This window comes from Euprymna scolopes, chromosome 31 (genome assembly GCF_053919585.1).
Source record: "Euprymna scolopes isolate OS-2025 chromosome 31, ASM5391958v1, whole genome shotgun sequence".
NCBI classification, from domain to species: domain Eukaryota; kingdom Metazoa; phylum Mollusca; class Cephalopoda; order Sepiida; family Sepiolidae; genus Euprymna; species Euprymna scolopes.
In genome coordinates this window covers 15500381-15523406 of record NC_136512.1, presented here as the reverse complement: position 1 = coordinate 15523406, position 23026 = coordinate 15500381, and the positions used below count along the sequence as shown (strand labels likewise).

General features: G+C 34.3%; 2 protein-coding genes and 1 non-coding gene across 4 annotated transcripts; 2 read left to right on the top strand and 1 right to left on the bottom strand.

Moving 5' to 3' along the window:
- Positions 1-4265: 4265 nt before the first annotated feature.
- Positions 4266-4625, bottom strand: LOC145255500 (uncharacterized). Its single transcript, XM_080113963.1, has one exon. It carries the CDS (start codon positions 4623-4625, stop codon positions 4266-4268), a length of 360 nt encoding a protein of 119 aa, XP_079970089.1.
- A 3786-nt stretch (positions 4626-8411) lies between these two features.
- Positions 8412-21224, top strand: LOC145255520 (uncharacterized). Of its 2 annotated transcripts, none has more exons than XM_080113981.1 (3): positions 8412-9190; positions 15734-15798; positions 20049-21224. In XM_080113981.1, exons 1-3 carry the CDS (start codon positions 9138-9140, stop codon positions 20303-20305), a joined length of 375 nt encoding a protein of 124 aa, XP_079970107.1. In that variant the 5' UTR covers positions 8412-9137; the 3' UTR covers positions 20306-21224. The 2 variants fall into 2 exon arrangements, with proteins under 2 accessions (XP_079970107.1, XP_079970108.1); XM_080113982.1 differs by lacking the exon at positions 8412-9190 and adding an exon at positions 9281-9436.
- Positions 12712-12784, top strand: Trnaa-agc (transfer RNA alanine (anticodon AGC)). Its single transcript has one exon. It is a non-coding gene; the product is annotated as a tRNA-Ala (tRNA).
- Positions 21225-23026: the final 1802 nt, after the last annotated feature.

The following is a 23026-nucleotide window of genomic DNA, read 5'->3' as shown; positions in this document are numbered from 1 at the left end:
CAAAGTCACACGAATTCTCGGAATATGCAAATTTAGCCGGCCTAGAACGACGATAAAAGTGGGTGATGGAAAAGACGTTGGGAGAGCGACGATTGAGTTGGCCGGGGAATCGTGTGGCTGTTGCTTCTCGTGCCGTGTGAGGATATTTTACCGTTGTTGGATTCCGTGCAGAACCGGTGTATAATGGTTATTGAAGTGCGGTAACATTTATAACATCTTTTCCTGAACTTACCGTGTTAAAGAGAGAGTCGGGCGCCATCTTGAAGTTTTCCTTATACATTTACAGAGGGCACAGTAATTCTTTTTTTTTTTAAAGGACTTTCCTTACACATTTTTGTTACAATGCATTGTTGGAAAGTACCAGTAATAATGCCTTTTATTAAAACTGAAAAAAATGCTGAGTTGAATTTCTTCCTTTTGTTTGTTTCCTTGCAACTGACTCAGGTACACCGTGTTGGGTCTGGGTGCTAAAAGATAACAGCACTGTTGAAGAAGATTAACAAAAATGTTACAATTTTTCAATAATTGGACAACAAGGGCATGTGTGGAGTAGATGAAAATTTTTCTGTTGCACAAACTGGATTTGAACCTGGCACATCCAGGTTTTCAGCCTGTGTTGTTCAGCACTTAGCCATCATAAACCCCCAGATTATTTTTTTAGTACATGATGATCTTTCATCTGTCTGGCTTAAATATGCTTCTGTGCAGTTGTAGGAGGTTCATCTTCTCAGGTTTTATTTTCTTTCTTGGGGGTTACTTTATTGCTATTTAAATCTTTATTTATGTAAAAAATATAAATTTATTTTTTATGGAATTCGCTCAAGACAAGCCATGAAGCCACTTGATGTAAGGAGCTAACAAGAATGAAAGATGATTATTGCAAAAACAAGAAATGCCTATGGACCTTAATATTAAAAACACCAAGGCTGTAGATAAAAGGGAAACAGTGAGCAGGAAGAGAGTTCCATTATCTTGCAGTCATTAGAAAGAAACAACAATGTAATCTCCGACCTTCTTCAGATATATCTCATTGAACTCTGGAATGTTTCTGTCAAACTCGAAGACCTGGACCGAATTTTGAACAGAACTCTTTATTTACTTCACGGGGTAGCATACTCTCTTTCTGTCAGCCATGATTGGAAAGAGGTCCTAAGTAATTTGCAATTATATTTTTTTGGTCGTCCACACTAAGATGTCTGAGTTCGACAAGATACACGTGAAGAAGGTCGGAGGTTACATCGACTGAAACGTTGTAAAAATGACACTCAAGATGAGAACGGTAGTCTGAAGAATCTAAATAATACGAATAACCAATCCTCATCTCAAAAATTCAGAAACAAAGTTTGTTTAATGTCCGAAGTTATAACGTAGCATAAGCTACAAACACTGAATGAGCAGTAGTATCAACAGAATTGTAAGCCATCAAAATATGCTGGGCTTTTCGACGGATTTGTGTTCTAATCAGAAGACAAGTTTCCTTGTTTCCTTCAATAACTACAAGAAACCTTCTCTACCACCAATAGCAATGGCCAAAGACTCTTTATCTGAAAGTACATCTTTTAAACTCCTCGGCCTAACGTTCACAGGAAACATGAATTGGAAAAATTACATTAAGAGCATTGCCAGGACTACTGCGAAAAAGGTAGGTTCTCTCTACTGTGCTAGAAAGCTACTAACGCCCGGAAGTACCCTGTGCCTCTATAAGGCCACCATTCACTCATGTATGAAGTATTTGGGCTGGTGCATCTACTACTAGTCTCTCACTCCTAGACAAGATTCAAAAGAGAGTCGCCAACCTGATAGGTCCTGAACTGCTATTCTAAGCTTCAACCTCTGTCCCATCGACAAAATGTAGCATCCTTCCGTCTGTACTTGAACGGTGAATACTCCGACCACCTGCAAGCACTTGTACCCCCTCGATGTAAATGCTCCCGACAAACCCGACAAGCAGCAAAATCCCACCCCTTCACAGTAGAGATCCCTAGATGTAAGAGAGCCTTCTACTCCAGTAGTTTCTTCCCCACAACCGCTAGACTTTGGAATTCCCTTCCGAGTTCCTGCTTCCCCAACTGTACTGACATGCAGAAGTTCAAGTGTAACATGAACCGACATCTTGCTGCCAAACTCCCCACATAGTACCCCTGTAGCTTTTTTCCCTGATAGTAGCCCCCTACATCAAAGTGGCAATGTGCCTTGTTTGGGGTGAAAATGTAATTAAAAAAAAAAGTGGAACGATAGCCTCGAACAAGGCATATCGCCACTTGGCTTTTAGGGCCTACTATTCGGGACCATGCCTAGGAAAGATTAACAAGATGTTGGTTTATATTACATTTAAACTTCTGCATATCAATACACTAATGGAAGCAGGTAGCAGGAAAGCAATTCCAAAGTCTAGCTGTTCAAAAAAAGCTTTCTAGTATTTAGGAACCTCAACAGTGAACGGGTGGGATTTTGTTGCTAAGCAAATTTGTCGGGTATATGTACATCGAGGGGGCACAAGTGCAACAAGTTCATCGGAGCACATTCCATTAAATTATTTGTAAAACAGGCACAGAAATGCAACATTGCAGTGATGGGACAGGGGTTGGAGCTTAGTTGATGGAGTGAAACCTATTAGATTGAAAACTCTTCTTTGGACCTTATCCAAGAGGGAGAGGCTAGTGATACATGCACCAGCCCAGATGTGGCAACAATACTCCATGTATGGGCGAATGGTGGCTTTGTAGAGATACAAAATTCTTTCAGGTATGAGTAGTCTTCTAGCTTGATAGAGGGAACCCACATTTTTTGCAGCAGCCTTTGCAATATTCTCAATGTATTTGTTTCAGTTCATATGGTCCGTGAATGTTAATCTGAGGAGTTTGAAAGAAAAATTCTCAGATAGAGTGTTATTTGTCATTGATATCTGTGGTTGGAGAGGCGTCTTGCAATTGTTAAAGGAGAGCAGCTTAGTCTTCCTAGCATTAAATGTTACCATCCATTTGTGGCCCCATTCCACTAGAGTCTGGAAGTCATTTTCTAACGATTCTGCCACTGCTTTAAATTTGTGTACATCAGTTCTCCCCTCATGCATCTTATAGAGCATTGTATCATGAGCAAATATACCCATCTCGAACACAATATTATCAGGGAGGTCATTTATGAATATCAGGAATAATAGTGATCCAAGGATTGACTCCTGAGACACTCCTGCATTAATGTTATGCTGTTTGGATGCATGTCCATCAATAACAACCTGGATGGTCCTATTGTCTAAGAAGAATCTAATTATATTTAGTATAAATCCAGTTATACCATACAATTTAATTTTCATTAGCAGCCATTTGTGCCAGACTTTGTCAAAGGCCTTGAATATATCACGGACTACAGCCCTGGCTTTACCCACCTTATCCAGTACATGGTATATGCGTTCAGAGATGACTTAAAATATCTGTAGTAAAATGACATTGCCTAAATCCGTACTGTTTGTCAGAGAGAAGATTAGCTTTTGTGAGGTGTTGGACTAGCGCTTGATTAATTAAGATCTCAAAGATTTTAGCAAAGAGGTGGAGGAGATTGACAGGGCAGTAATTGAGAGGGTCAGTCCTTTCACCAGAATTTTTGTACACTTGTACCACAGAGGCCATCTTCCAGCTATTAGGAAAACAAAATTCAGCAAGGCATTTATTGTAGAGTTTGGAAAGTATTGGGGTTAGCTCAGCTGAGCATTTCTTAATTAGTATATAGGGATGTGAGATCAAGCTTACGCACCTTTGAGGTGTCTAAATTTTTAGATTTCAAGTGGCTTCCAATGTATGGAAAATGATCCATGTTCTCCAAAGGTTTGTCGCCAATGTTGAGGGAGGGAGCTGCAGCATCAGCACTATCCCCAAGTTTTGGTTGGTACAAGATCTGAGTTTTTGTTGGGTTAATGGCAAGGTCAAGTTGAGTATAGGCGCGGTTGAAGTCATTCAAAACCTATTGTAGGTGTTTTTTCTGAGATGGACGCCACACAGTTGTCATCGGTGCACTGGATTTTCATCAGGGATGTAAATGTGGTTTTGTTTTTCAACCTCAGATGAGAGAGATTGAAATCTCACACGTTTGTCCTAAAGACGATGTCTAATCCTGGGGGAAGGTCATTCTTGACCATGTGTGTGATGAAAAGCCTTGGGGTAATGACGCAGCCCTGTTTGATGCCTGTTTTAACCTTGAAGGACTTTTCTGTGCTGTCAGTAGAGACAAGTGTGTCATTCATGTCGTCTTAGAGAAGCATATAGAGAGGTTCATATTTCTCTCTGCACTTCTGGAGTTGAATAGTTGAGAATTGTTTCAGCAAGTAGAGAGAGGCGACCGTGTAACACATGAGCAAGGACCTTTCCAGCAGTAACCAGGAGAGATATGGCCCCGTATTTCCCACATTCCGACCGATCAGCCTTCATCTTATAGATCTTGGCGATGGCAGCAGCTCTGAAGTCCATTGGATCTCTTTGGTTTTCCAATATTTTTATGATGAGCTGATGCAGTTGGGTCAGTAAGAGGTTTCCACCAATCTTGTACATTTCAGTTGGGATACAATCAAATCCGAGAGCCCTGTTATTCATTAAGGATTTGACTGCCTCCTTGCCTTCCTGGAGATTCAGCATTCTGCCAAAAGATTTGTCGAGAGGTATTTGAAGAATGGCATTCAAGACATAGTCGTCATATGGATTGGCTTGGTTCAGTAGCCCTTCGAAGTGTTCTCTCCATCTGAAGTTAATGGCAGAAGTACTCTTGAGCAGTATTCATCCATCCTTACTTTTGAGGGAAGCTTGACCCTGTGCTAAGGCTCCAAAGATGGCTTTTGTGGTATTGAAAAAAAACGTGAGTGTTGTGTTGGTCTGCTAGTTATTGGCTCTCTCGATATGCCTTGTTGGAGAGGAATAAAAGTAAAAGAATCATAAATAAAATAACACAATATCATCAACAAAGATGGCATATTTATAAAAAAAAAAAAACTTCTTTTACACTATTTTTTCATTTTTGCACGCCATTCAGTTATCAGTAACGTTGGATCTAATGAGTACTAAAATAGGACACTATTTGGGAATACCAGGTACTGTATGCAGAAGATCCTCACTGCTTATCTCGGCATCGTTTCCTGTCCTCCTGGCTTGGTTGCCATTAGAATCAAGCAGTGCTGATCCAGAAGAGGTATGATTGGGAATTGTGTAACACTTGATTCACAATTATGTATGTAAGTCTCCTTACTGGAGGTATCCATTCTCTTTCAAAATTAAATGATAGCATTTTATCCATTAACGTAAATAAATAAATAAATAATAATGATAATAGTAGTAATAATAATAATAATAATAATAATATACAGCTATACTGTGACAACCGCCCTACTCACTTGATCTTGCTCCTTATGACTTTTACTCCCCCCCCATTCCAAAAAAAGATGCTCATCAAAGAGATTCGTTTTGCAGGTGCATTACAAGTTGTAACAATTGAAAACATTGTAATAACAGAGCTGACAGAAACCCTTTAATAATATATCAAGAAAAACAATTTATTTAATTGTAGAATAAAAATCCAAATTAGGAATAAAATTGGTTGTATGTTTTGTCTTGGAATAAAATTCTAAATTACTTTGTAAATTGTTGAGAATTTAATTATAATTCAATGACCTCCATGTTGATTCTTCTTTTATTTTCTTTTTCAACGAAATGTAATTTTACTTTAAAAAAAATCAAAACTTTTAGACATAAAAAAGTCTAACATTTTTCACTCTCTCTCACTCGCACAAATGTTTTTAAAAACGAATTTAAGGCTATTAATAAAGTTAAAACTTTGTCCAGACCAAGTTCTCTCTGATTCTCTCTCCTCTGATCTTGAGCACGTAGTACAATGGGGAAAGGAGTGGCTGGTTACTTTTAATGCATCTAAAACCAAGCTTCTCTCTTTACATCATCAACATTCTGATCCACATCTGGCATCAATTGAAATGAATGGCTCTCGTCTTCAGGAGGCCTCAAGTTTTGACAAGCTTCTGGGCTTGACCATTACTCCTGATGTTAAATGAAACACATACATCAAATCTGTTGCCAAGGCCGCTGGAAAAATGGTGGGATCTTTTTATCAATCCGGTAGATATCTCACTGCTGGTGCAATTCTCTATCTATATAAGAGCCCGGTACGTCCAAGGATGGAATACTGTTGCCACATCTGGGCAGGAGCTGCTAGAAAGGACTTGTCCTACCTTGATAGAGTTCAAAATAGACTTTGTAGCCTCGTAGGAGATGTCCTTTTCTCTTCCCTGTAACCTCTATCTCACAGAAGAGATGTTGCGAGTTTGTCTCTGATGTATCGTTATTTTCATGGAAAATGTTCGAATGAGCTTCAGTCTATGGTCCCCCCTCGCCTAACTTTCACAAGAAATACTCGTCTAGATGAAAACACTATCAATAATTCCCCCCACTCTTTATCTGTGCCTAAACCTAAGCGTAGATTCCATGAACAAAGCTTCTTTCTTAGAACTGCACGCCTGTGGAATTGTCTTTCGTTTTCCTGCTTTCCGGCTGACTACAATATGGTTGTGTTCAAGTCTAACGTAAATAAGTTCTTGATGAGCTGTTCCATATAAGTTATCAAATTTACCGAATTTTCGTTACTAATGATTACTATATTGTCCAATTTCTACTGTACACTCTTTAACCCTTATCCTTGAGTGGCCTCTTGGCCTTGATAATGTGGTGATGCCTGTGTAAAAAAAAAAAAAAAATGTAATTTATTGGCAATGTTGCTAGATAGTTTTTGCGAGTGATATGCGAAAAATAAGACATTCAAAATGTTTCTTTAATCTTAAACATTATTACATGAGAAGTCATTTTGAGTAAAAAGTTAATTTATTTTACCGATTGAAACTTGAGAAATTCATGGTTAAAGGATGTAAACATTCAATGAATAAAAAATCAACATGGCAGTCCAGTTGCCCATAAGCAGCTTTGACCTTGCGATAAAACACTAAGAGTGAGTCAAACGGAATGAGGCGAGGGGACTTTGGTGAATCTGTTTAGCTCGTATCTTTATGAATTTATGTGGAGAGAGCAGGAGAGAGCAAGTGGCCACTAATAAATTCGGCGAAACCCTTTGCTGTATCACGTGCATGTCATGGCGATTAAAACAACTTTTTTTTTTTTCTATTTATGTAGAATAAATTTTTTTCTTCTATACTTTAAAATATGAAATAACTTAAGCAACTTTTAAACAACTTTTATTTTTTAAGTAAAATTTAGTTTTAATTTAAAATGAAAAGTATTTTATGTAGAATAAATTCACGCGATGCAGCAAAAGATTTCACCAAATTTATTTGTGCCCACTAGCTCTTTCCATATAATTTCATAAAGATACAAACTAAACAGATTCACCGAAGTCTCATCGATTCGTTCCATTTTGACTCAATCTTGGTTTTTGATCACAAGGTCAAGGCTGTTTTTCAGTCAACAAAATGGCAACAGGACAGCCATACTTATTTTTTATTCATTAAATGTTTACACTTTAACCATACATTTTTCAAATTTCAATGTGTAAAATAAATAAAATTTTTACACAAAATGACTCATCATGTAATAATGTTTCAGATAAAAGCATTTTGTATGCTTTATTTTTTTTATATCACCCGCAAACGCAAGAGAGTTGTATGCTCAATCCGCCGAGTCCAAAGTAGCTGAGCAGTGGCTTGGTTCCCATCAATTTTGGCAAATAACAAAGGTCCTGAATAGAAGTGTGTGCTCTATCCCAACCATCATCAATGGACCTAAGGTAATCTCCTCAGCATCAGACAAAGCCAAACCCTTTGCCAAAAACTTTGCCGCTAATTCTATTCTTTGTGATCAGGGCCGCCAACCTCCCATATTTCCTCCTGTGTGTCAAAACGCGTTATGTAACATACAAATATCTATGTGAGATGTTGCCAAGCTAATCAAAAACCTCGATTTCAGTAAAGCAACTTGTCCTGACGGCATTTCAATTATAGTGCTCAAAAAACTTCAACCAAAACTAGTTCCCATACTTACAAAGCTGTTTAAGCATTATCTTAAGGAGTATTGCTTCCCAACACCCTAGAAAACCTCATCAGTATGTCCCGTATTTAAAAATTCAGGTGATCGGTCATCTCCCTCTCAATACAGACAAATGTCTCCAGTGAATCATGAGTAAGTTGCTGGAATCTGTGTTAAATAGAGAAGTAGTCAACCACCTCAACAAAAATAACCTCCTCAGTGACATACAATATGGTTTTCGTTCTGCTAGATCTACAGCAGATTTGCTAACAGTTATATCTCATATGGTTTAGTGAATTTCTCAACGGAGGCTTCATTTCTAGAGCAATTGCGCTTGACATATCAAAGGCCTTTGATAGAGTATGGCATAAAGGTCTACTCCACAAAATCTCCAGCTACGGTATAGCTGGAAATGTCTTGTCAATTATTAAATCATTTCTCTCTGATAGATTCATAATAGTGGTTGATGGTCTCTGATAGATTCATAATAGTGGTTGATGGGCAGAAATCAGAAGTTCACAGTATTAATGCTGGAGTTTTCAGGTGTCCATCCTGGGCCCAACTCTCTTCCTGCTCTATATAAATGATTTCCCAAATCACATCCTAAGATCATTTGTAGATATTTGTGCTGACGACACTACCATCTATGCCAGCAGTTCAAAGGTTGTAAACAACCAGGATTCTCTCTCCTCTGATCTTGATCACATGGTGCAATGGGGAAAAAGGTGGCGGGTTAATTTTAATGCATCTAAAACCAAGTTTTTATCTTTCGATCATCAATGCTTTGATCCCCGTCTGGCATCAATCGAAATGAATGGCTCTCATCTTGAGGAGGCTCCATCTTTTGATAAGGTTTTAGGTCTGACCATTACTTCTGATCTGAAATAGAACACGTACATAAAATCCGTTGTCAAGGCTGCTGGAAAAATGGTGGAATCGTTCTACCACTTCAGTAGATATCTACCTGCTGATGCAATTCTCTACCTGTATAAGAGCCAAGTATGTCCAAGGATGGACTACCGTTACGACATCTAGGCAGGAGCCACTAGAAAGATTTTATCCTGCTGTGACAGAGTTCAAAATAGACTTTGTAGTCCAGCGAGGGACTACAATATGGCAGTCTTCAAGTCCAACATAAACAAATTCTTCATGAGCCATCCGCTTAAGTAATTCAATTTACCAAATTTCCACTACTAACGATTGCTACATGTTACTACTGTACACTCATTAACCCTTATCCTCGAGTAGCCTCCGGGCCTTGATATGTGGTGACTCCTTTGTAAAAAAAAAAAAAAATATTTATTCATTTGCCTCCCCATGAAGACAAATTTAGATGCAAGTTCCGCGTTTTTTTGTCATTGTGTTTGGATAAAAATAAAACTTCCTTATTCTTGATTTTACTGCGCCTCCAAGTAAATATTTATTTAGCTTTTTTATTTATTGATTTTTATCTCTTTTTAAATGAATTTCAATTTTTTTTTTTATCATATTAATATCATTTTTGAATAAGATTTCCAAAGCTAAATTTAATTATTACAGAAGTTAGGTAATAATGGCAGATAAAACATTCGTTTTCTTTCTCGCTATTGCATTTTTAAAATTTTAATATATATTCGATTAATTAGTAAAAAAAAAAATAAATAAATAAATAAAAAATAAATAATAAAAATAAAAATAAATAACATGTAAGTTACGTAGAGGCGAGAAACAAAATCAATCCTACATACATACGACACGTAGCCACATAATTTTAGCTCCAATATATAATAAAACTTATATAAGGTTGCATTTAATAATAAAAAAAATATGGAAGCTTAAAGACTACTAAACGAAACGGGAACCACATGTATTTAAATTAAATTCGTCAATTACTTTTGTTTTAATATTCCTTTCTTATTTAATAACATTATTTACATCACTTCCCATTCGTAAACGTTTCATGAAATAAAAATATATAATTTAATCAAAGTCAGAATTGTTAAATTAAATGAAGACGTTAGTTGGCCATTAATGTCGGCCAGCAATTCGCCATTTTTTCCCCGTCACCCTAAAAAATGGCGCGCGTTTTTTTTGAATTTTTTTTATGTGAATATGAAAAAAAAATAATAATAAAGAAAAAAACAAACAAACAATAAGTTATAAATAGTACTTTAATCAATTTTTATTATTGAAGTTAATTTATAATTAATTCTTGTTTTGTTTACATTACAGTTTGATATAGATTTATTGAAATAAAAAAAAGACAAAAGATTTAAAAGAAAAAATGATGGCAGCCATATTGTCAAGGTGACGATAATTAAAGAACAGCGGTCGCCATTTTACTTGCTTAGAAAAAAAAAAAAAAAGACACCAAGAAATTTGATATTTATTGCCGACCCATTAAATTGTCTGAAGAACATACAGAACCATCTTTGAATTGAATATAGCTTTGAAAATCACTTTATATACTTTCTTAAAATACATTTTCGCTTTATTTCAGACTAGCCGGCGTTTTCGAATAGAGACATATTGCCAACTGAAATAAATAATAACAAAAGATAATAATTCAAATTATGTGTACACCTTTTTCTAAAATATAATTTTTGAAGATTCGTTATGGTTTTCTCATTATTTATTTTCTGATTACAAAAATATTTGATTAATAATAAAATACAATAAAAATGTGTATATTTTTTACCACTAACCCTAAGTCCGAGTTATAAAGTCGTAAACCACACGTAATCACGACCTTTATTTCCACAAAATTTACATCCCATAGCAAACACGAAGCAATTTTAACTGTTAACGTTGGAATATTCCGAAAATGCCCCTTCAAGAATGAGCGAACTTAAAATAACATTAAAAAATTTTTTTATTTTTCGATAAGTTTTTAGTTTGGTCATACGTAGGGCAGGAGGGGTGCCAGTGAAATACTGAAATGCACAGAGAAAATAATTAAAAATTGGTTGGATTTCTACCTCTATTTTGTTTAATTTTCTATTTATGAGCGATTATTCAAACTCCAAAAATGTAACTAATTATTGTCAGCTGAATTATTCTCCCTCCTATGCACAAGAGAATGAGATTTTACGTTTCTTAGGAGATTACGTGTGCATTGAACAATCTTGAAAAACTTGTCGGAAAGAAAGTAAAAAAATAATATTTTAAAATGTAAACTTGGGAATTAATTTCATATATAAATTTAATGTTATATGACCATCCATTTTCGAACCATTCTAGCGTTTTAGGGCAGTGACCCTTATTTTTCTTCTTTTTGATATGGGAGAAGCCAAGCTTTGGATGTTTTTTTTTTGTTTGTTTTTTTTATTAGGAGGTATTCAACATTTTAAAGCGATTATGTGTGACTTTACAACCTTGTCACTCGGGCTTAGTATTAATGTTTAAAAAAAAAAAAAAGGTAATGTTAACTTTTGACTGTAATAGTTTGCTTTACATAGATACGAAAAAGTTGTCAAAAAACAAATATATATAAAATAAATGTTATCAAAGGAAAGATAAGTTACTTTTCTACCTAACTAGATAAGTTTTTAGTGCTTTTATTTAATGTAAAATGTTTATTCGGTTCGAACATTATAGTATTTATCAATATATTTGAAAAAAAAAAAAGAAGACAATTGAGCGTCGTGCGTACTCCCTGTTGAATACATTTAGTTTGGGAAAATAAGTTCAAACTAGAAAAATTATACAAAATACTGTTAGAAACTCAACGTGTGTTACTGTGACAGTTTGAACTCATTTTTATTCAACGGCGAGCACGCTGCTTCTGCTATTTATCTTCTTTTTCAAATATACCGATGTTTGAACCGAATGAACATTTAAAAACACCAAAACTTATCCAGTTAGGTAGAAAAGTAACTTATCTTGCGTTTGATAACATTTGAAATAATAAAAATGATTTTTTTTTTCAATTATTCATTCAATTATTTTTATTTTTATATCAGTTTGAAAAACATATTGGTAATGGCTGTTTTGGTACAAAAAACAAGTACACAAATGACATTTATCAAACACTACTACAAATTCGGAATAGGAGGATGTAAGCGACAAAAATCAAATATAGAATTAGGGAGACATCTACTATAGGGGAACCTATTATATTTTTCTTACACTTTCTTCCCTTCTTTCTCTCTCTCTCTCTCTCTCTCTCTCTCTCTCTATATATATATATATATATATATATATATATATATAATGATTAGTTTTTTTGGAAAAAGAATTCCAGCAGAGTGCTCAATTAAAAGGAAAATCCAAATTTTAAGAGCGTACTTATATTTTGTGTACAGAAAGTTGTTAGTTGAGACAGGTCATTGGTACCGTCGGTTTCAAGCCCGATAATAAGGCCCGTTTAAGGTATCCTTATCGAGCTCTCTTCAGCCAATATTCGTCTGAATATTGGCTGAAGAGAGCTCGATAAGGATACCTTAAACGGGCCTTATTATCGGGCTTGAAACCGACGGTACCAATGACCTGTCTCAACTAACAACTTTCTGTACACAAAATATATATATATATATATATATATATATATATATATATATATATATATATATATATATATATATATATATATATATATATTCGATCTAGTAAAATTCTAAATAAATGAAACTTTTATAAATGAATAAAAATGTATAGAACTCTACTCTGATGATTTATATAGATTAGTACGGCAGATTTAAGGGAGGTTGGGGAATTAGCTCAGATGGTAGAGCGCTCGCTTAGCATGCGAGAGGTACCGGGATCGATGCCCGGATTCTCCAGTGGTGTATTATCTTTTTAATTTTTTTTTAATTTTTTATTAAATATTTATTAAGAGAAAAAGTGAAAATGTCTATCAAACAGTAAATATGGATTATTGATAATGAAATTTTCAAAATGATAATTTTAATTTGTTTGAGCATCAACCTTCTGATTGATGATAATTTTGCTTGGCGGCGTTTTGACCAAATATTTGTTTAATAGAACCTTTTTTTTAATTTTACTTTTATTCCACTTTAACTCTCACCTTTAAAAAATAACAAAAAAATCCATTTTATGTGCTGGCATGTGTTGGATGGCTTTTCGAAATTAAGTTCCAAACTAATCTACGATGAGTCTTCTATAAGTTTCAAGACTTTTTTGTACAGGCATTAAAATTGTCATAGACACTTGAAAATTCAGTATGTTATTGCTATACATCTTATAAGATGACTGATCAATTTTTATGATTTTAGGTTCAAATGAACAGCTACAGCAGGAATTGGAATACACTCTACTAAAGCCTGATTGTCACAGCTGGTGAATTTCAAAAATGCAATCTGGGTGTGAAGACACTTTAGAAGAATGATATGCAATAAAATTCTGTTTTTAAACTTGGAAAAAAATGCCACAGAAAAGTATGGAATGCTTCAGACTGCTTTTGGACCATCTTGTATGAATTCAGTATCAGGCTTGGAGTGGCATAAGAGATTCAAGGAAGGCAGGGAGTCTGTAAGGGATGATGAGAGGTGTAGGAGGAGTAAGGAAGTTAAACACCAGAGTTGATTGGACAAATAAAGAATTTCATGGATAAGGACCATCGTGTATCTATAGAAACAAAAAGTGCACAGTTTGATTTCAGTGTGAGAACTGTACACATAATTATTCGTAAGAAACTAAAGATGCGGAAGATTTGTCCCAAGGGTGCTCCATCCTTGTCACATTTGACTATTTGATCAAGATGGGCATCAAGGCAGTTCGTCACGCTCTCTATAGTCCAGACCTTGCTCCCTGTGAATTTTTGGTTATTCCCTAAGCTCAAGGAAAATGCTAGTGGCTATCATTATGAGACAATTGAGGAGATGAGAGAGGCTGTGACAAGGATCACTGACACGCTCACACAAGAGGACTTCCATAACGATACAACAAATGCATTGCAGCCGGAGGAGATTACTTTGAAGGGAACTACAGTTTCATGTGTATATTATTGAAGGCACTGTGCATCTCTAGCCAGATCTTTATTTATCCCGCTTTCTCTCAAATCCATCGTCATCATTTTCTCTCAGGTTTCACTTGACTTTTTTTGTGAACTGCATCTGCTACATTGACTGCTCTATATCGACTGATCCAAGAACTGCACACCAATTCTTTCAATGTGACTAAACCAACTGTTCTACACACATCTCCATATATTGTTCAGATTTAATTACAATTTTTAAAAAATCTAAAATTGCTCATATGCATCGACAGCAAGGTGACGGTGGCTAAGTTGTTAACGACATGGACTGATAACCTGGATGTGCTAAGTTCGAATCCAATTCGTTCCATAGAAATATTTTCACCTCAGGATGTTGGCAACCTTCATATGGTTTCTTCTGTAAGTACCTAATGCCTTTCTAGGAAGAATTCTAACTAGAAAAATATTGGGGAAATGAATACCAATGATAAGCATTTTTTTATTAACACACACACACACACGCATATAACTAGTAGGGAAACCCCACATTACCCGAGATTGAATGAGGACCAATGAATGTTTCACAATTCCAATACTCTTATTGCCATCAAAATGCGGAGAAATCGCCCATTGTTAAGTGTTGAGACATTATGTTGAACAAAGATGGCAGTAGTAAATCAAATCGTCGAAAAATCAATGGAGTCACAATCTCGAATGTTGAGTAATTCGTAATAACAAAGATGGCGGCAAAGAATCAATGTAGTCATGATTCAGCTGTTTCAAGACGGACGTTGACAGCAAACTGAATTGAATCCAAAATTCGATATTTTTAGAAATAAAGTTGGAGACTTCTCATTGGTTGATTGTCCTAATCGTAAGTTATAAGTAAGATCGTCAAAATCATTGGGGTCATACCCTCATTATAAATGAAAAACATTTTAACACCCATTTTTCAATCAAATCAAGTGCATCCTCTAATCAGAGACTCACCATAATGCACCAAGAGGAAGCTTCATATGTTTTCCCACAGTGACTTACTCCACAATACACTGTAGTCTATATTGCAATGTAGAGAACCTACTACTGATTTTATAAAATTATTTTTTTTATATATAATGGCTTCAATTAAAGTTTAAAATGCAAAAGTCAAGTACCATGCTTCAATTGTGCTCTAAACAGAAACATTCATTTCAAAAGTGCCTCTGTCTTATAAAAAAAAAAACTACTGTTGATTTTGTATGCCAAGCCCTTCTGCTTATGCAATGATAAAACTTCTCAAAAACACTTGTGATATTAGACTGTATAAGGGTGTTAACTTTGGTCAAAGTCAGATTGTGCCTTCTTTAATCAGATTTTTTCCAATTAGCAATTTTCTATACTTATCAGAAGCATTTCAATACAAAATCTATCTAAAAGCATTCCCAGGCACATAAAATACATTTATGTGAAATTTGAAAAGAATCAGCCCAGCAATTTTGGAGTTCATGAGGAGGAACTCTCTCTCTCTCTCTCTCTCTCTCTCTCTCTCTCTCTCTCTCTCTCTCTCTCTCTCACACACACACACACAGTCTTTTAGAGAATTTGAGATAGTGATCGATAAATATGAATTTAACTCTTTATGACCAGGTTGAACTAATTCGTTCAGTGGTAAATAAATGAATATAATGGCATATATAAAGTGGGAACTGATTCAAGCACGCCTTGTACGTATTAGTTCAGTATCTGGGTAGATGCCAGATACCTTCAGATTGCAACTGTCCATTGCTTACATTCAGTATGCTGCCATCTGTTTCAGAGAGTGGAGGATTTTGTTTGTTGTCAGAAACATACTTTTTTCAAGCATGATGGATAATAATCAAGGTAAGTTTATGGAATACAAAAATTCTCAGTGGTAGTTTAAATATTGAAGTTCATAATTTTTCCAGTTTGAAGACAATCATAGCATCATTACCCTTTAACTAACATTAACAAATATGTTTTTAATCCTCTACATCATAATTCAGGTCATAAAGGGTTAAGAAATAAGCCAGAAAGAGTGGCAATCTTGGTTGAAGTGAGGGTCCCTAATGATGGAGGTCTGAACAGAGCTGAAAGAGAGAAACAGACCAAATATCAAGGTCTCATGTATGATATGAAAAGAAACTGGAATCTTAAGGAGATATCAATCATACCAGTTATTATAGGTGCTACAGGGCTCATGCAGAAAAACATGAAGTCCTACCTAATATTCCTGGTGAACCAAGTGCAAAAGAGATCCAGATAATTGCACTTAAGGGAACAGCAAGGATACTAAAAAGAGCTCTCGGTTGGTTTCAATAAAAAGCAGGGCAATGTTGACAGCTGGTTTGGCTGCTCCATACCCAATGTTACAATCTTCAAAGGAAGAAAGTTAAAATGATTACAATGAAAAACAATAACAATTCTGTAAAATCCATTTATTAAGTATTTTATAAATAACTAGCGGGGAGGTACCCAGCGTTGCCTGGGTGTTTGGAGGTGTGTGTGGTTTTGGGTAAATCAAAACTCCGGGGGGGGGGGGGGTTAAAATTAAAAAAAAAGTTTTGGTAGGTAAGAATGAGGATCGAACCTGAACCCTTGAGGCAAAGTTTGAAATTAAAGTGTGAAAAAAAACATGCAACATTAACAATTGAGCCACCACGAAATACTAATGGAAACACGTTTGAATTTATTTAAGTATATAGAATTGGCAGGTGCACGTTTTAATGACTTAATGAGGTCAACTTTGACTGTGGGGTAGTATTTCATTTACTGTGGGAACGCTTCTTTATTTTTATTTTCCAAAGATGTTGGGGGAGGGGGACCAGCTCCCCATTGTCCAATTTGAATAGCAATTGTCTGATATAAGGAAAATATTTCCACATTGATCAAATCTGATTGCTTTCGGATATTTCCGGCGATCGTGACCGGAAAAATACCGCCAGAATTAGTGCCGCTTTTATTATACGAAAAAGCCTAATCCACATGCGGCGAGCGAAAAATGTTGAATATTTATCTTTTCGAAGTCAAGCAAATTAAATAGACAGGTGACCTCCGTTGTTAACTCGTAGATATTATGATTTATATGTAATATAAAAATTTTAAGAAGTTGTGAGCCAAACGATTGCTTCTCGAAAAAAAGCCTTTTACAGACATACACAAAAAGCGAACATACATACATACATACATACACACATTTTCGCTTTTATATTTATAGATTACATTTTTTTTTTTCAAAAATACAAAAATTTTGTTTTTCCAGTCTTTTCTTTGTCTTGTTTTAAACAGCCTTGTAGAAAGTTGGACACATATCTCGAAAGTAGTGGTGGGATGATTAATCAGAATCCAAAAATTTGTGCCTATTTTTTCATTCCAAAAGTCATTCTTTTAATTAATTTTTTTTGTTGTTTAAAACTTAATTTTCCATGACTCATATTAATGATGAAATGATAAATATTTATTGATTTGAAACTATAAGTAAAATTAAAATCATCTCACAAGTGTATTTTTTATGTTTGAGAAAATATATGAATACATTGCATCAGTTTTTTTTTTAAATTTTTACAGTGATCTGACTCCCCCACAAACAAACACTCTCTATATTTAGAAATTTAAAAAGAATCAGAATCGGTTACTGTATTGGAATAAAAAAAAAAAAAATCAAAATCGTCCCATCACTGCTAAAAATTCTTTTAATTATTGATGAAATAAAACGTTTTAAGATACAAAAAAAAAAAAAAAAGGAATGAAAGGAATTCTGTTCATGATGTTAGATGTTGGCTATTTCCAAAGAGACAATTTTTTTTATCATCATCAGTTTTAATATAGACTTTCCCATTTGCAAAATTGTAAATTTTTTCTTTTAAAAACGGAAACATCTCAGCATCAAGATAAGAAATGACTACATAAAAGAGAGAACAGTAAATTTTCATGCAAGGTTAAAAATTAGGTAGAGTAGAATTTTCAAAATAGAATTCAAGGAAGGCGACACACGTTCTGACAGAAACGTAACACAGACAGGAAGATACCAGTTTTATTTATCTCTGCTAACTGCATCTAACTTTGTTTCGAGAATCAAAACAATGAAAAGAATATTCTGTTGTCATAACCCTAGTGATTAGAAATGCTTTCTGAAATGTTCATGAGTCATTGTTGTGAGATGACCAATTGTTCATTATAGTCCATTAATTTTTATGGTGAAATTAAATTAAGCCTTGGATAAAACAGATTTTGCATACAAGTTGTTTCATTAGGATTCATATTTGTGGGGAAAACGGCTGAGAAAAAAAAACACATCATCCCAGTCGCGTGTCAGGATTGCAACGAGAAAAAAGAAAGAAAGAAAAGGTGGAAGTGAAAGGTCAAAAGGAAGTGACCTCGATGCCGGTTGTGTCAGAATATCAGATCAACAGGGCAACATTGTTTGTGTGTTGCACGCGCATCACTTGTTTTGTGTCTGTGTGTTCACGCCACACGCGAAACCTATATAGCAGCTGTAATAGTTACTATAACTTCACGGGGGTAGGATGCTCTCATTCTATCAGCCACGGATAGATGGCAGTCCTAAGTAATTCGCAATTGTATTTTTTCAATCGTCCACCTTGAGAATTGATCCTTCAACCTTCAGAAGACTATCACTTTTACAATTCATTTTTGCAAGTACTCTAACCTGACGATACCACGGATCAATACATCTGAAGAAGGTCGGTGGTTACATTGACAGAAACGTTGTGAAAATTACACTCAAGATGAAAACAGTAGTCCGAAGAATCTAAATAATATGAATAACCAATCCTCATCTCAAAACCTAGGAAACATTGAACATCATTCATTTATTTTGTATGAATCAGATGATTATTGTTGGCATTCGTTTCTCTGATATCTTTCTAGAAGGATATTGAGTACTTAGAGGACGGACCACATGAAGGTTGCCAGGTGAAACAAGCTGGATTTGAACTTGAAAAACTCAGGTCAATATCCGTGCCGTTAACCATTTAACCATCATCACCTACTTGATTCTGCTGATATACTAGATATAGATATGTATACTATGTATGTATTAGTGATGGGACGATTCCGAAATTTTTTCCAATTCCAATACAATGACTGATTCCGTACTAAATTCACGATTCCAATTCTTTATAAACCTCTAAATATTTAACTATAAAATTCTTATTTTGTCTCGATTACTGTAAAAACACATCTTAAATGTGCCTATATTTTCTCAAACATAAAAAACACACTTGTGAGGGGGTGATCTAGAGATTTTAGTCTTACTGGAAGTTTAAATCAATAAATATTTATTATTACTACAAGCAGTTGACGATGTTTCTTAAACCAAAATCAAATAAAAAAAGATAATTTAAGGAATCGGTTTTGGCATCGGAAAATAGGCTAAAATTTTTCCGATTCCGATACTGATTCTGATACTTCAAAAAAGCTCCGATTTTTCTAATTCCTGATTCCGATCAATCGTCTCAACACTAGTATATATGCATACTATATAAATTGCATGTGATGCAATGGAGAAAGAGTTGGCTTTCTCCAATGTAATGTAATGTATCTAAAACCAAGCTTCTATCTTTACATCATCAACACTCTGATCCCCTTCTGGCATCAATTGAAATGAATGGCTTGAGGAGGCTCCATGTTTTGACAAGCTTCTGGGTCAGACCTTTACTCCTGATCTGAAATGGAACACATATATCAAATCTGTTGCCAAAGCAGCTGAAACAATGGTGGGATCGTTCTACCGCTTCAGTAGATATCTAACTGCTGATGCAATTCTCTACCTGTATGAGAGCTAAGTACATCGAATACTGTTGTCACAGTTAGAAGCACCTTATCCTGCCTTGACAGAATTCAAAATAGACTTTGTAGCCTTGTGGGGGGGATGCCCTTTTATGTTCTCTACAACTCCTTTACCAAATTTCCACTACTAACGATCGCTACGATATTGTCCCATTGAATACTATACACTTATTATATATATCCAAAGCAATGACTATATTTTTATTGCACCGGAAATGATCCGAGTGGATTGCGAATTACATTATTATGATGACTGACCTTATGCATCTCTATCCTGAAAGTTTCATATCTCTCTCTTGCAGATATTGACAGTGACTCTAAGAAACCAACCCTTGTCATGGATGTGCATCAGAAGCAGAGACGCATCATTGAATTTCTCCATGCAGAAAAACGAACGAACCGATCAAAATTCACTGGTGCCTGTTTAATGTTTACGAAGCGGATGCAGGTGATGTTAGTACAGTTAGGAGATGGGTTCGATTTCAAAGTCGTGACTTTTACGATCAAGGCATCAAAACAGGCTGGCAAAAGTGTATTGAGAATGGTGGTGACTATGTAGAAAAACAAATTCTGGAACAGCAAAGGTCGCTCGTTTTAATGGTACCACTCCCGTCTTCTTAGCTCTTCAACATTTTAGTTTCTGAGTTAAAAAATAAGAGGCCTTGTTTTCGAAACAGCTCTCATATATGCCTGTATAACCGAGTACTAATCAAACCTAAAAATTTAATTAAGATTCTTTGGACTATTGTTTTTCATCCTGTGTGTTATTTTCACAACGTTTCGGTTGATGTAACCTCTGACCTTTCTCAGGTGTACCTTGTTCGATTCGGTAATTTTTCTGTCAAACTCGGGAATCTGCATGAAATTTCGAACGGAAGCTTTTATTTAATGCACAGAGTCAGCATGCTCTCACTCCGTCAGTCATGACTGCGTAGAAGTCCTAAGTAATTTGTGGATTAAATAAAGGCTTGCATTCAGAATTCCGTGCGGATTCTTGAGTTTGACAAGGTACACCTGAAGAAGGTTGGAGGTTACATTGACCGACAAACTGTGCAAATAATACCCAAGATGAGAACAATACTCTGAAGAATCCAAATAATCCATCTTCATCTCAAAATTTCAGAATCTGAAATACATAAAATATCAAGGACAACAAAGCTCATTTCTTTTTTTTTTTTTATTTAAGTTTAGCAAAGTCTGGATTAAAAATATATGAAAAGAAAACAAATGAATGAAACAGAAATAACAAAATAAATGAATAAATGAAAGAAAATTATTTAAGTTTTTATCTTTCTCTTTTTGCCAATTCTGGACTAAAAAGTTTTCAAGAAATAATAAAAGCAAAATAAAACAAAGTGTTAAGAAATTATGTGAAAAAATATTGAAAAATAAATGTAAAAATATTTTTAATGAAAAAAAAAATGAAAAAATAACAAACATCAAAATTCTTCTACTACTACTACTACTACTACTACTACTACTACAATAATAGTAATAATAACCTTAATAATAATAATAATAATAATAATAATAGTAATAATAACCTTCATAATAATAATAATAATAATAATAATAATAGCAATAATAACCTTAATAATAATAATAATAATAATAATAATAATAATAATAGTAATAATAACCTTCATAATAGTAATAATAACCTTAATAATAATAATAATAATAATAATAATAATAATAATAATAATAATAATAATAATAATAAAAAAAATAAAAAAATTAGAATTTTATTTTTTAAATGAAAAAGAAATCGGAAAGAAAAGAAAAACGAAAAAATATAAAATGACTATTTACAGGATAGTTTGTATTTTTATGAAATTTGCTGTGGTTATTTATTGCTTTTATATGATTTCAAGATTAAATACAAGAAAACTATTAAACAGCTATGAAAAAAAAATATTTACACAAATGTTGAGTAAAATTATAAAAATGTAAAAAGTTAAAAAAAAAATGAAAAATTGAATAAAATAATAATAATAATAAAATTTTATCAAGTAATCCAAACAAGACGAATCGGATTTTGGAAAAATTTATTTTAAAGTAAGTGATTATTATTATTTCTTTTTTATTTTTGTTATGATTCACTTCTCACACAGGTTATCATCACAGATTGCTCACGGATAATAACTGGTGGTGTTCCTTGGAGTCTGAGTGACAAGTCTCTCCAGACTTCCAGTACTCTCCATCCCTGTCAGTAATCTATGCAAATGAATTTGCATTATCACAACAGCCATTTGCCATTGATTACTCATTGGTATTGATTTCACTGGAATTTGGATGACAATAAGTCTCCCCAAGAGACCAGTCCTCTTTACACTCATCAAAACAAACAAAATACCGATAGAAATCTAGGTACTTGCACAGTTTAATCAAGACATTAAAAATGAAAATATCGAAAAAAGTTTAAATTGTATGTATCCGTTATGGAATGAAGTTCTTTAAAAAAAAAATTCACTTAATTTCATCAAGTAGTTTTTGTTTTACAGCGAAAAAACAGTTTGTTATGATACCGAGCAAAAGGTTCGATTTTTAAAAGGCATTAATAATGGGGAGGGAGTGTCGGCGCTTTAACTGGAGTTATCTCCCCATATCAGTTTTAAACTCCAAACAAAAATTAAGGAAATTCCAAGATGTCTGCCTTCAACGTGCTGTCATAAAAACGTGTTTTTCCACTGTAAAAAAAAAAAAAAAATACTCGATCAAGTGAAATTTTTTTTTCTGGAGATCTTCAGTTCAAAACGGATACGTACAATATAACCTTTTTTCAATATTTTCATTTTTTAATGTCTTGATTAAACTGTACAAGTACCGAAATCTACCTAATAAGTGTCAAGATGACATTTATTTTTGAACTTTTGGGCGCTATTACTGACACTCCAAAGACGGCATACTTTTGTCGACCATTTTGACTTACTGACTTGTTTTTCGAATCAAATAAAAGCTTTAAAATATGTTAAAGCACACAAAACTTATCCAGGTAGGTAGAAGAGTAACATTTATTTGTTATATATTACACATTTTTTACCAGGTTTTTTTTTTTTTTTTTTTTCGTTTATTGGCTTCTCTGCTAAAACCTCGATATGTAATTTAATAGTTATCCCCCCCCCCCGCTTAGAACAATCAGTTGTTTACTGGATTATCGTAATTTTCAGAAAAAGTGTCAAATGCTTTTTTGTTTTATTATTTTTTTTAACTCTTAATTTGATTAAAAAAAAAGTTTCATTGAATAAAAAAGAGGGGGGAAAAGCATACACTTCTTGTG